The 13849-nt window shown below is 49.0% G+C and overlaps 1 protein-coding gene across 2 annotated transcripts in view; it reads right to left on the bottom strand.

The window, feature by feature from the left end:
- TOGARAM1 (TOG array regulator of axonemal microtubules 1) overlaps nucleotides 1-13388 on the bottom strand; it is a gene marked incomplete at its 5' end in the record, with an annotated part of 28908 nt that extends 15520 nt beyond the window's left edge. The window contains 9 exons of one of the 2 annotated variants that reach the window (XM_081875761.1): nucleotides 386-484; nucleotides 953-1120; nucleotides 2131-2231; nucleotides 2909-3141; nucleotides 3445-3707; nucleotides 4310-4594; nucleotides 5454-5588; nucleotides 8858-8909; nucleotides 12225-13388. In XM_081875761.1, coding sequence (XP_081731887.1) covers nucleotides 386-484; nucleotides 953-1120; nucleotides 2131-2231; nucleotides 2909-3141; nucleotides 3445-3707; nucleotides 4310-4594; nucleotides 5454-5588; nucleotides 8858-8909; nucleotides 12225-13388 — 2500 coding nt within the window. The remainder of the gene's footprint in view (nucleotides 1-385; nucleotides 485-952; nucleotides 1121-2130; nucleotides 2232-2908; nucleotides 3142-3444; nucleotides 3708-4309; nucleotides 4595-5453; nucleotides 5589-8857; nucleotides 8910-12224) is intronic. The other variant, XM_081875762.1, reaches the window with a different exon arrangement.
- Nucleotides 13389-13849: the final 461 nt, after the last annotated feature.

The following is a 13849-nucleotide window of genomic DNA, read 5'->3' as shown; positions in this document are numbered from 1 at the left end:
GATAATTCTATTTATTATTTATTTATTAATGAAATTTATATCCCCCTCTTTTCTCCACAAACGAGTCCAGGCTGGCAAAAGCGACGAAACATCTTAAGAACCATTTCATTCCGGAATGCAGACTGGGAATTTAAAAGGGCTACTGAAAAAGGAAGATCTTCAGTTGGTGCTGAAAAGGCAACAGAGACGGTGCATGTCCGATATTCAAGGGGAGAGACAACACTAAAGGCCCAATTCCTCCATCGGGTGGAGTGGACCTCCTGACAGGATGGTTTCTGAAGGAGGCCCCGCAGAGCCCAGTGACTGACTGGCTGCATAAGGGGTGAGACAATCTTTCAGGCCAGCATAAGAAGCATTGTAATCAAGAAGTGCTTGTTTGAAATACCTTTTCCAACAATGACTACAGAGTCTTCTGACAAGGCACTTGGTGAAATGAAATCTAAGCTAGTTAGCTGCTGTAAACTCGAAGTGGGCCCTGTAAACCCTAGAAAAACAAACAAAAACTGGGTGTTAAGACTACCTATAATTCCTCATTAAGTTATTTTTGCTTTGCATCCATGACATTGAGAAAGTTCCTTTCTGGTTTTGCATTTGATATCAACAGTCAAAACCAGTGGATCCAGTACACAAGGTGAGCCTCCACTTACCCTCTGGAGCCTTATCCAAAGACAGAGAAGCAACTGCTCTCACGGAGGACCTGCATGCCTACTGCAGCACCGCACAGCTCTGGATCAGGTCCAAAGTGTGTGCCGTCACTCCCCTCCCCCCTCCCCGGAAACACTCCTCCAGTTTAATCTTAAAATGAAAAGCTAGATTCTAACACATCTGAAGGTAGCACTTTACTTTCTCTCTCACACACAGCATCAGAAAGGAAGACTAAGAGAGGATTCAGGCCCAAGCACAGAGGAATAGAGTAGAAGCCCCTCCCTTCCGGCACCCTCCACCTGCTCACCTTTGGTGGATTTACAGTGCCTTTGGTGCTCTTTACTCTGCCCTTTAAGGATGGCGGGCGATGCCACTTTCTGTCTGTCCTCTTCATAATCTCCTGATCCGTTCCCGTAGCTCAGGCGCTGGCCGCTGATGCTCACGCTGGAAGCCACTTTTTCATGAAACATTATCCCTGGAAGGTAGAATCCACAGCAAATTGTTCCCAAGAGCAACACAGGAAGCCGCCTAATTTTGCAAATGCCACAGTCCCAAGCTGGCCAGAGTGTGAATTCTGTGTGTACAAACTGCTTGCTGGAGGCATGCCTGCCTGGCGAATTTTTGTCACAACTCGGTGAAAAGAGTTAACACATGTATGATATGGGCTTTGGGAGATAGTTCAAGGAAAACTAGAATTTAGGTCTCAGTACATGTTTGGGGAAGTAGGAGGACATCCAGTAGGTAATGTGGCTGGGGTAGAAAACTTTCTACTACTATGTTTTTCTGCAAGAAAAGTTTCTGGTTCTAGAAACATTGCTTCATAAAATTGATCCAATACCAGCCAAAGGCCAAGTCAAAGTTTTTATTAACTTCTTTAAAGCAAATCTCATTAAAAACATGTATATTTATGTACAGTCATTCTAGGACATCAAAATTAATATGCTGACAGTTTGCAGTACCTTTATTTTCTTAATGTGTAGAGTCTTCAAATATTTATAAGATTGTACCGACCCCTCCCAGCAATACAGTTGAGTCACATCATATGTGCATTGTATTTATGCAAATTCAACTTTACCCGCCCAGCTGCAGTTCCATTCCAGCCTTTTTCTTCTGCCTGCATCACACTCTACCCACCATCCTCCTCCCACCTCTGCCTGCCGCTGCCTCCATCCTTCCTGGGGAGGAGGGGAGCCAGCAGAGACATGGAAGAGGCTTCCTTTTCTTTCCCAGCCAATGAAAAGGTAATTTTTGCTATGTGCATTTTCACATTATTATGCCCAACCTTTAGAGCCCAACCCCCACATATGATGCGACCTGATTGCAAATCCATATTAAAAAGCTAGCTGGGTCTAAGGCTGCTGCCTGCCCACCCTCTTTCGATGGCCCGGAAGGTCAACAAAGGGAGACCCACCAGAGCTTTCAGAGATACTGCAAAAAGAACAACTACATTAAATCCATGCTGTCCTTATGTGCCCTACAAACTACCTGTGGTGGGACTCTGCTCCACAGTTATAGGACCCCGATTCCGTGTTGGTGAGAGCTTCATTGGCTGGGAGTTACCTCCAAGGAGAGGGTATATGTCCGACCTGTGGCAGAAAGGAAGGCACTTTTGTTAACTCGCTCCTACCCTGCACAAAGTGCTCCAGCTTTCACTATTACTCATCCGAGAGAATTTGCAGGAAGGAACCAGCTGTCCGAGGACCGAGAATACACAAGAAATGGAGCAATTTCTTCACATGGCCCAGAGACACCATCCCTCCAAGTGGGTGTTTCACTGAGCATAGAACAGCCACTAAGAGCAGCTCCCAGCACCCGGAAGAAGGATGGCAAGTTCAAGATTCTCTTTCAACATGCCTTCTAAAGCCTTTTATCCCGGTTGGCGTCTGCCTTGGATATGAACTGCTTCTATGCACGTGCTGTTGTTTTAACTGTTGTTCAAATGAGGGACAAGGAGCACAACCCCCCGAGCCTTGACTAGAGAATGGCACCCAGGAGGCTTCAGCAAGCGCATATTCTGGAGCACTGGCATAACACGTCCCCAGCCACCCCCATCAGTGCTCAGCAACCCTTGAAGTCTCCAAAAGAAAGCAAGGACTGCCCCTCTACAGCTCAGTGACCGAACACTTACTTTGAATGCAGGAGGGCCCAGATGGTTCAGTCCCCCGCATCACCACCTCCAGGAAAAGGCCCACATGGGATAAGGAAACCTTCACCCCCCCCCCCAGCCTGTGGATTCCCCCCTCGTGCTATGAATGACACTCACATTGTTCTCATTCCCTGAGGGGCTGTCGAAAGCGGGGATGTCACGGACTCCTGGCTATACACCCCACTTTCGCTGTAGGAGCTGGTGCTTGGGGACGACAAGCAAGAAGGAGACTCTGAGGTCAGGTCGAGTTTCAGGACAGAGTCTGGGCTTTCGAGGTCGGAAGTGCTGCCGTTTAGCTTTGCTCTCTTTTTGGCGGCGCTGTTACGTAAGGAGCGGAGAGAACTCTGCATCTGAAAAGGAGGGAAGAGACGTGATCCCAGCTGGACGCTGTGAGGAAGCGCAAGTGTGAGGTTACAGAATTATTTGCTGCCTGTCTATGATTGGATGCTGGAGTGGGGAGCAGGAATTTTGTTTAAAAGATGCATCATCCCCCCCCCCCCCCCCCCCGTGCCTATGATAAGAAAGCAACATGGAATACAGAAACTACAAACAAACCTGTTTGGGCCACGTGTATACATCCTATAGGAAGCCCAGGGAAATAATTTTGCTATTCACCCTTTCTTAACAGTAAAAACGTCACACTGAGCCCCCACCTCTTCCTCATCCAGCTCCTTTTCATTGACATTCAACTCTGAAAGATCAATGGCCAGCTTCCTGTCTCTCTCATTCAGCCAGATGTCTTCTGGCTCCCCGTTCTTGTGTCCCACTACATTGATTTCCACTCTGTCAGGTAAGGGACTAAGGCCCCTGGGGATGGGAGGCACTGGTTTTGTTCCACTCAGGCCTCTCCGCGAAGCCGGCGATCTCACAAAGGCAGGTTTCAGCTGAATGGGAGGCGTATCCTGTGGCTTTGCCTCTGCATCAGAAAACACACACGGAGAGAACATGTTCAGAACATTTCAAAAGTTCATTTATATATATATACAGAAGGGAACGACATTCTGCACTATTGATGCACAGTCCACACTGGCTTTTAATATTGTTTCCTAGATATGATTCAAGATGCTGGTTTTGACCTATAAATCCCTCAACGATTTGAGCCCTGGAGACCCCGAGACGGTTTCTCCCCGCCCCCCCTTGTCCTGTCATAATGCCAGTTACTCACCGACTGTGAAACTCCCTTTCTCTGGAATTTGCCAACTCCTGAATCTACAGCCCCTTTCTAGAGGCAAAGAAAGATTCCCCCTATTTGGGCAGATGCTTAGTGACTGAGCAGTAACATGTAAAGGAAGTGTGTGTGGGAAGCAGTGTGCAAAGGAGACACGCAGAGATTTCCATGGTTGTCTTCTTCTTGCCAGTGCTGACCCCAGCCTCCCTCCCCTTGCTGGAGACTGGGTTGCAACAGAGTGAGGTGGCACTTTCCTTTTCCTTCTCTTTTCGGCTTTGGCAACCCTTCCTTGCCAGCTTCAGCACGCGTTACTGGAGACTGCATCATGCTATTTCCACCAGGGCTCGTACCTGCATCCTCTCCTGCCATCGGGCTGGAAAACCTCTTCTGATGACTAGGTTTTGGAAGCCCTTCGAAACTCTTCAGAGGCCAGGAATTAGAGAAGTCTTGCGACTTCTTGAGTGAGTCCGCAGGAGGGGAGGTGTGCTTTGGACTGTGCCTGGGCGATGAGAATGGGTAGGACGGAAGGATGAAAGCTCCTTGGCTGGGGTGGGACCCCAGGAGAGGCGGAGCATGCTCAGGTGGGCTGCAGAAGGTCCGCTGAGGCTTGCTGGTGAAACTGAGGCTGGAACACACTGGTTGGGAGGGGAAAAGAAATGCACGATCCCGGTTAAAGAAGCATGAAAGGAAACACAACCATTTTAAAACTATTTCTTTTCTAACCTATCTGATAACCAATCTTCAAGCACCAGTCACACAGAGAGATTTTCCTTGAAGTCATAAGCATATCAAAAAGGACACGTTACTTTGCTTAACTGATGGTCTGTGACATACAAACGGGTCCTGTCACTTTGGCTTCACTGGCATAAACTATTCTGCATAATTTATTCCTTCTTTGCTCCCTACTGCAGATGTAATTCTGCACTATAGGTTTGGTGAATAAGCAGGTGGGCTGGAGCAAGAACCAAGGGCCCTGTGCCCAAGGCTGGCTGAGTGAGCTGGGCTCCTTACTTTCCTCATGTTCTTTGCCAGTCTTCCTGCTTCCTAACAAGCAAAAGAAGAAAAAGGGCGCTGCAGCTGCATCACTGGGTACGCACTGCTTGCAAGGGCTCACCATTCATTTCAGAGGAAGAAACTGACCCATACATGCATTCATTGCATGAAGAAGTAATATATAGCACAGAGCTTTGACCTTAAAGGGCTTCAGAACATAATGAGTCCTATTATTACTGCTACAGTTCTGCGGTCATGCACTTGCTCCATGCACCTCAGGTTAAAGATGTCAGACAGCAGAAAGCCAGGAAAGACTTCTGCTCATGGCCTGGAAAACCGTTGCAAGTGCTTCGCCAGTTGAACCAATAATCTGGATCAACGCAAGCCATCCCCTTATATGCTTTGCAACGCAGATCTGACCCACCCAACAGAGTGCTACAGAGCACGCTGGAATGGGTCTGGCATGCACAAATGCTTAAAAGATGGTCATTCTACAAATACCTTTATCTTGCCAGGGATTGCTCAGTCCTAGAAACTGCAGATCAGAATCCACACTGCCGCTCTTCCCGCGTGTGTGAGAGAAACCAAGCAGCCCGCATTTTCCTGGAATATGAGGCTGATGAGAGGCCATCACACCTTTCAAGCAAAACAGAAAGGGCAGTCAAGTATGCTTCCATAAGCAGTGACACTTCAAAAGCAACTTTAGCAAGCAAAGAGACCACACACAGAGACAGCCCCTCCTCTGGGATTTCACATACTTCCTTGGGGACTTTGGAATGTCCCTTGAGCGTTCCCAGCACCAAGTGTGAAGAAGCTCCCAAGGCAACCTTACAACAAGCTTTCTTCATGTGCACAAGGCAGAATAATTTAACTGGCAAGATGCAGAAAAGACAGAGTTCATTTTCCTTGGGGCACAGCAGTTTCTCCTAGGTACTTTTTGCCCTAATCGATCCAGGACAGGGAAAGATAAAAATCAAAAGCAGCCCTTAAAAAGAAACAAAACACATACAACTGAAAGTAATCCAGTAGTTTCACATCTCCCGCTCCCCCCTCAAACACACACACTTGCATTCTAATTGAGCTCATCCTAGATGAACTCCAAAGTCCCTCTAAACTGGCACAGGCCACCCAGAGGCAGGTGCACAATGCACTGCCAATAAAAGGGAGCAAAGCAAGTCTGGTCTTGTCCAGTATGGCCTTTTCAATACTAAAGTGGGAATTGGCAAAGCTCGGCTCCTTCTTATTACGAGCGCGCAAAAAACTTTCTCAGGAGTCACTATTACAAATATGCTAACCATTCCAGACTCACTCCATTAACTTCTCCTGCTCAAGGACTGGCACAGGCCTGGCAATAACTTCCTACGAACCAGTTAAACACACCTGAAGTCAGCTGCAGCATCTCCCTTCCCCGCATTTGCCCCACAGATCCACCTGGCTGAGCTACTGGGAAGCCTCTCTGCAGATCTAGCACTTTTCCAGGGATAGCCTGCTGTCTGGTTACAGACTCCTGGGAAAGACCCTGATGTTGGGACGACAGAGGACGAGATGGTGGGACAGTGTTCTCGAAGGTACCAGCATGAGTTTGACCAAACTGCGGGAGGCAGTGGAAGACAGGAGTGCCTGGCGTGCTCTGGTCCAGGGGGTCACGAAGAGTCAGACATGACTAAACAACAACAACAGCTTAAAGAACACTAGGAAATTATTTAAATTCACTGGGAACTGAGCCGTGCACCTGACCTAGTAGGCTTGAAGTCACGGACTGCCTGCCAATGGGTGGCAACGTCAACCAGTATCCTCAAGTTCGCTATGGGGAACTGAGTTGTGCATCTAATCAAACCCACGACTCTACCTGCCACACACCTGGCATTGCGCATGATGTTGAGTAGGTGGCCATGGTCTGGGGGAAAACAGCCTCACAGGCCAAACCAGAACCTGTGCCAAACAGAATTCAGCCCATGGACTGGAGGTTCCCCACCCCTAACCCAGACAGACAGTGGGGTTCAGTGAGCTGCTCCCCCGCCAAGACCACGTTTACTACACAAATGCAAAGGAATAGGAAATAGCTGGCAGTTCTGCGAAAAGGAGAGGGTTAGAAGTAGTTCAGTCTCTCCTAAAGATGAGGGAATCACCAAATAAGAAAAGTGCTTTACTCACACATTCATTTCAAAAATAAATGACTGCCAATTTAAAAGGAAGGAAGGAATGTACCCATAGGTAGGAAAATAACACGTGGGCTGGCTCCAACTCAACTTCCAGGCAGTCACATCACCACCACTTGTTACTCTGAACTTTCCCCCAGTTGTTAAAAAGGGGGAAATTATTTAATAGCCATTTCCCATGAAACAGCCCAGAAAAATTTCATAATAAAAACTACCACCAATAAATAAATATATATAGAAACGCAACTTCTGTGCCAGTAAAGACCACTTAAAAGGCTTGCTGGAAGACAAAAGTTTTTCACAGGCAAAGAAAAGACAATAAAGACAGTACCTTTCTGATGGGACAGAAAAACTCAAAAAGGCAAGAACTCAACTGTGCAATGGAGGAATAATTATAACAACCTTTTCTTAAAAGAGGTTCAGGGGCTTGTCCTGGATTCTGCTATTTCCATAGAGCTTTTCATTCAATGTCTAGGGCTTTCCCCAAAGAACCAAGATTCTTGGAAATGTTTCTAGGACAACAAGAAGCTTCTTCAGGGTCATTTCCTTAAAGCAGCCAAATTAGTGCTCAGCTTGCTCTTTCATTCAGGGTAGATTTGATTTAAATCAATAGTCAGTAAGGCTTGATTTAAATCATTATTATTTTTTACAGAAAGACTCCTTGCTGGTATAATCTTACTATTTACAACCAGATGAAGGTTTCATTTTTTGAATAATAAATTTTCAGAGTTGTTTTTATAGTTATATCAAAAATTACTGATTTGGTTATACTATGAGAAATACATAGAACAATAATTATGAAATTATTGTGAGGTTCAATAAGTTAACTGTTTATGTTTGGACAACTTTTCTGCTGTACTTTATTGGAAGGAGAAAAAGAATCATTTCCTTAATAACAATTTATTCAACTAAAACAATAACATTATAGCATATGTATCCATGTTTGTTAACTGATGTTGTTAAACAGTGTTGTTTTTTTTTTAAAAAAAAAAACTTAGACTGAGGTTTAGCACACATGAAAAACTTAAAACAAATCCTTATTTCCTGATGAATAGCCTTTGGACTATAATGTAACTTCAACAGAAAACTATCTTTAGAAAGATTTTTCCTCCAAAAGCATTTTATTTTAAAAATCCAATTTAAATTAAAAAATTCTGATTTTAATTTTAAAAAATCAGATTTATTTTTTTAAAAATCATTGATTTTTATCCACCCTGCTTTCATTTCTGCAGTGTGAGCACTCCCCACCCCCACCCCAGAAATCCCTACTGACAACAGCTGTGTTCACTCGTAACAGGAAGCCATGGTTTGTTCAACAAATCACAGGTTGCCTTACAGATCAGCAAAAGGGCTCTTGTCATGTGCCTTTGTAGCTTGGCTGGCTTCTAGTATGGAGCGGCCAAACAAACTGAGATTAAGCAAGGATGTTGGGTTCCGTTGCAATGCCAACTTATCGCTGAAACAAAGCACAGTTAAGTCTACTGGCCAGTGTTTATATGTTCAAACAAACCATGGCTTAGCCAAATCAGTCCAGTATGCGGCAGGATCAATTGGTTGTAGCCAATTGTGGTTTTGTTTTAGCAGAAAGCACTTCTCCCAGATTCGGCACGGAGTTGGGGGTGAGGAACGCCATCCTCTGTGTCATATTAAGAGCAAAGGACCGATCTGGAGGACAGAGACCCCTCTTCCTTCGCACCATCGCATGACAGTGAGTCACTTGGGTCAGCACACATATGTAGCACTTACCTTGCGAAGGCTTCAGTTTTGGAGACTGCAGGAAATCGTTGGATGGCGAGAGCTGCAAGAGAAACAGGACAGAGGAGGCATTAAAATGCAATTCAGCCTTCTTCCTTGTAAAACTAGAAAGCGATGTGGTCACATGCAATGGACAACTGTGCTGAATCTGGACTTTGGGAGCCTGCAGGATAAATGTTTCTTACAAAAGTTACAGCATTTTCAAGTACCATACTTTTTTTTGCCTCCATCAGTCTCTGGGACACCTCAAACCTGATTACCTTTAGAAATTGGGAGTCAGATTAAATTTCTAGCACACTCTAACGGAACACTCTGCAAGCTGATCGGACAAACAGAGAGGAATTTTTCATTATATTCTTCTTCCTCTCAGTATTTCTGCGGCTTTCACTACCTTTCACTACTGTTACTGGATCACTATGAACATTCCTCATTATAAATTCTTTCAGCTGTTACTGAACAACTTGTGTTAATTTGTAGCAAAATATGAGCTCACTGGAATGCGCCTGAAGGTAATGATTAATTTTCTCCATGATCCTGGGAAACATTTTTGCTGCTACTTTCAAGAATCAATTCCCAACCATGAGAATCATACTTCTTAAATCCATCTTTCAACTGACAAACATTTAAAATACAGAAGAAAATCCAAAGAAACTTAAAGTTTTCAGTAAGTAACAAAAAACATGCCCAGTAGTAGTAGTAGCAGTAGTAGTAATAGTAACAATAATCGTAATTGTAATAATAGTACAGTAGTAGTAATAATTTATTATTTATACCCCGCCCATCTGGCTGGGTTTCCCCAGCCACTCAGGGTCGCTTCCAACAAAATATTAAAATACAGTAGTCCATCAACATTAAAAGCTTCCCTAAACCAGGCTGCCTTCAGAATGTCAGGTAGTTGTTTTTCTCTTTGACATCTGATGGGAGGGCGTTCCACAGGGTGGGCGCCACTACCGAGAAGGCCCTCTGCCTGGTTCCCTGTAACTTGGCTTCTCGCAGCGAGGGAACCGCCAGAAGGCCCTCAGCGCCCGGGCAGAACGATGGGGGTGGAGATGCTCCTTCAGGTATAATCTTTAAGCAAAATTACAGTGGAGAAACCACCAAATAATTCCTCCCTGAAATTCTACAGATACCTGTAAAATTCAAGCTTCAATTTGAGTCTCACTCTATGCTGAATCTGGTTAGTCCTGTGACCTGTGCGAGAATACAGTGCCCCAAAAGGGGATGTCCTGGACAGCTGACAAGTATGTGCCACAGACCCCCTGGGGGAGGGTGCTGCGGATCACCAATTGGGAACCATTGATCCAGATCACTATAAGTGATGAAGGATGGTCAGCACATAATAAAATAATAAAATAGTAACGATAATAATAAAATAGTAACGATAATGGATAGCACAAGCTTGCAAATAGCTAGTGGTCTATGGGGTATGAAATACTGCCTCCAGGAGATGAGGCAAATGAGCTTTTGTAAAAAGAAATCCCACCCTCCTTTTTGATCTCAGCTGATGTAACCTAAACATATCTGGGTAGATGGACCAGGGAAGCCATTCACCATTAGCTCCTATGAAGACATTTCCAAGGGTGTGACAAGAAGTGTGTGAAGGGTAGCTGAAAGTTATTACATTCCCTTTAAAAAACGCTATTCAAGCCTCTAATGTGCTGAACTATTAGCCTTTAACCACAGGCATATTAGAGTCATAATGCCCCTTTTGTCACCCCACCTTTAAGGATTGCTCCCTTTTCTATGGCTGCCCCATCCAATGAACCTGCTTCTCCAAACTGTCTGAGCTTTCCCTCCCCCCAGCTCTCTGGGCACCCGCAAAACCCTCAGCTCCTGTGGCATGCAGAGGCCACACCACTTGGCAGAGGCCGGTTTGGAGAAAATGCGAATAGCCATTTCCTCTTACCCTATTGACCTACCCTATGGGAGCCAGTGGTGGCCTAGTGGTTACAAGTGTCTAGGACCTGGGAGAGACCAAGGTCCAACTTCCGCGTTCGGCCATGAAGCTCACTGGGTGTGACCTTGGGGGCCAGTCACTGCCTTCTCCCAGCCTAACCTACCTCCCAGGGCTGTTGTGGGGATAAAACAAGGAGGGGGAAGAACCGGACATGCCACCTTAAGTTCCTTGGTGGAAAGGCTATGAATGTTTCTTTTGTCACCCTACCTTGAACTAAGAACACTCCATCTTCTACAGCTGCCCCATCCAACACACCTGCTTCTCTAAACCACATGCCAAGCTTCCCCCTACGCATGACTCTCTTCCTTGCACCATACCGAAAAAACCCCTGTGTCCCCACCCTCAGCTACTGCAGGGTGCAGAAGCCATTCAACAGAGGGATGTGAAGTTTCAGAATCAGCAACCAGCAGTGCTGGGCTAGGATTCAAATCCCACACTGGGTGTTACCTTGGGGTCCAGTGACTGCCTACTTCCAGCCTAAACTACCTTGCAGCGTTATTGTGGGGATTAGACCAGGAGGGCGAGAGCAATGTTAGAAACTAGAGATACAAAAGCTATTCGCCATATAGCCCCTTAAACCTAGGTTATGGGTGCGCTAATGGAATGTTTAGGTGCCTTTTTTATTTCAAGATGACAAATGTCAGCACCATAGCATGGCAACAAATATATGCTGCTGTGTGCCAGCCAGACGGTGGAGATGTCAGCTGCCATCCTGGCGCCCAGGCATCTTCACTTGGTCACGAGTGGCCAATAGCCAGGTGCAAAATGTGCAACAGGGCAAGAGCGCCCAGGTTCCACCTCTCCTCCTTGATAAAACCTTAAAGGGGCACGATTAGTACAGTGGTACCTCCGGTTAAGTACTTAATTCATTCCAGAGGTCCATTCTTAACCTGAAACTGTTCTTAACCTGAAGCACCACTTTAGCTAATGGGGCCTCCAGCTGCCACCGTGTGATTTCTGTTCTCATCCTGAAGCAAAGTTCTTAACCCGAGGCACTATTTCTGGGTTAGAGGAGTCTGTAACCTGAAGAGTATGCAACCTGAAGCGTATGTAACCCAAGGTACCACTGTATTCCATTTATGAAATCTGATGAAGTCTTCAACTTGATTGCTTTAATAATAATTACCACTTGAGTTGTTTTAACCTGTTGGTCAGCGACTTTTGTCTTTCCGTTTTTATAGTTACTTTACCTTGTTTCTACAGCTTTGCCTTTCTGCTATTTTTAAGCTGCTGGTCTATGACAGTAAACCAGCTTTCCCAACTATTTCCTGGCGCCCCTCCGGGGCCTGGGAAGGGGTTAGCAGTCGGAGACGCTAGTAAAACTGCATGCACCGGTGTTCCGAAACGGTGCACGTCTAAAAGGTACGTCCCCAGAATCGGACAGCTGGGCTGCAAACTCACCGGGGCAGCGTCGCTGGCCTTGGCGAAGCAGCCTCCTCGCCCGGGGGCGGGGGCGGGGGCGGGGGGCCTGTCGCTCTCCCAGGGCAGCTTCCCCTTGCCGGCGCTGAGGACCCTCCTGGGGCAGCCGCCCTGCTCGGCGGCGGCGGCGGCGGCCCCGCTGTGGGCGCTCTGGATGCGGTTGCCCTCCAGGAGCCAGTCGGTGTCTGCGCCGCGGGGCCAGGGCCCGGCGTGGGGCGAGTCGGGCAGCGGCACGGCGTACTCGACGAACCAGTTCTCGGTGAGGCGGGGCAGGGTCCTGCGGGCCAGGCGGGCCTGCACGGCGCCCAGCACGCCCTCGCCGTCGCCGCGCAGCTCGAGGGCGTCCACGGCCTCCAGGAGGGTCCCGGCGCGCGCGGGGCCCAGGGCCGAGGCCAGCACGGCGAAGGCCTCCAGGGCGGCGTGGCGCACGCGGCGCTTGGCGTCGGCCAGGGCGGGGGCCAGGGCGGCGGCCAGGGCCGGCAGCTGGAAGTCCTCCGAGGGGAAGGTGAGCAGCGCCGCCACCGCGATGGCCAGCACCACCTCGCGGACGCGCGCGTGGCGGTGGCGCAGGTGCTCCGGGCGCAGCAGCAGGTCCAGCACGGGCTGCGGCCCGGCCGCGCGCATCAGCGCCAGGAAGAGCTGGCGGTACTCCTGCCGCACGGCCAGCTTGGCGTCGCCCAGCACCTTGGCCGCCGCCGAGACCAGCGGCTCCAGCCGCGCGCCGGACCCCGCCGCCGGGCCCAGCCGCGCCGCCAGCAGCCGCAGCGCCTCCAGCGCGCCCAGCGCCACCTTGAAGTTGGAGTCGTCCAGCAGCGCGCGCAGCAGGCTCAGCAGGCCCAGCAGGCTCGGCGCCGGCAGCCCGGCCAGGGAGGCGGCCGGCGCCTCGCCCAGCACCCGCTTCAGCTGCCCCATCGCCCCCACGCGGCCCCGGTAGTCCCGCTGGTCCAGCAGCCGCGCGTGCAGCTCCGCCGGGACCAGGCCGAAGCGGAGGCCCTCGCCCGCCGCCGCCGCGGGAGCCGGAGCAGGGGAGGAAGGCCGCGGGCAGCCGCCCCCCGGAGCCGCCTCACCACCGGGCCGCGCCCCCGCCCCCGCCCCCGCCGCCTCAGCGCCGCCGCCGCCGCCGCCCTCGGGCTCCTCTCTGGCCATGGCCCCCCTCCCAGGGGCCTCGCCCGGCTCCGACGCCACGCCGACCCCAGGCCGCCCCCGCCGCCGCCGCCGCCGCCGCCGGGCCCCGCGCAGGGGAGCATCGCCGTCTCCAGGGAAACGCGTCACCAGCGCCGCCGCCGCCGCCGCCTCAGGCAGCCCGCCCAGGCCGCGCCCACTGCGCCTGCGCGGAGGGACACGCAAGGCGCGGCAGGGGCAACAGCGGACTCCTCCTTCTCCGCGCGGGGCGCGCTGGGAGTTGTAGTCCTCGCCTCACGAAACGGGAGATGGTGGGGCAGGGGACACGTCATGCACACACACACACACACACACACATATATATATATATATATATACACACACACACACACACACACACACACATATATATATATATATATATATATATATATATATATATATATATATATATATATATATATATATATATATATATATATATA

The sequence above is a fragment of the Podarcis erhardii genome, assembly GCF_964252035.2.
Source record: "Podarcis erhardii genome assembly, chromosome: 1".
Lineage (NCBI taxonomy): Eukaryota > Metazoa > Chordata > Lepidosauria > Squamata > Lacertidae > Podarcis > Podarcis erhardii.
This window is presented reverse-complemented; position numbering and strand designations above follow the sequence as displayed.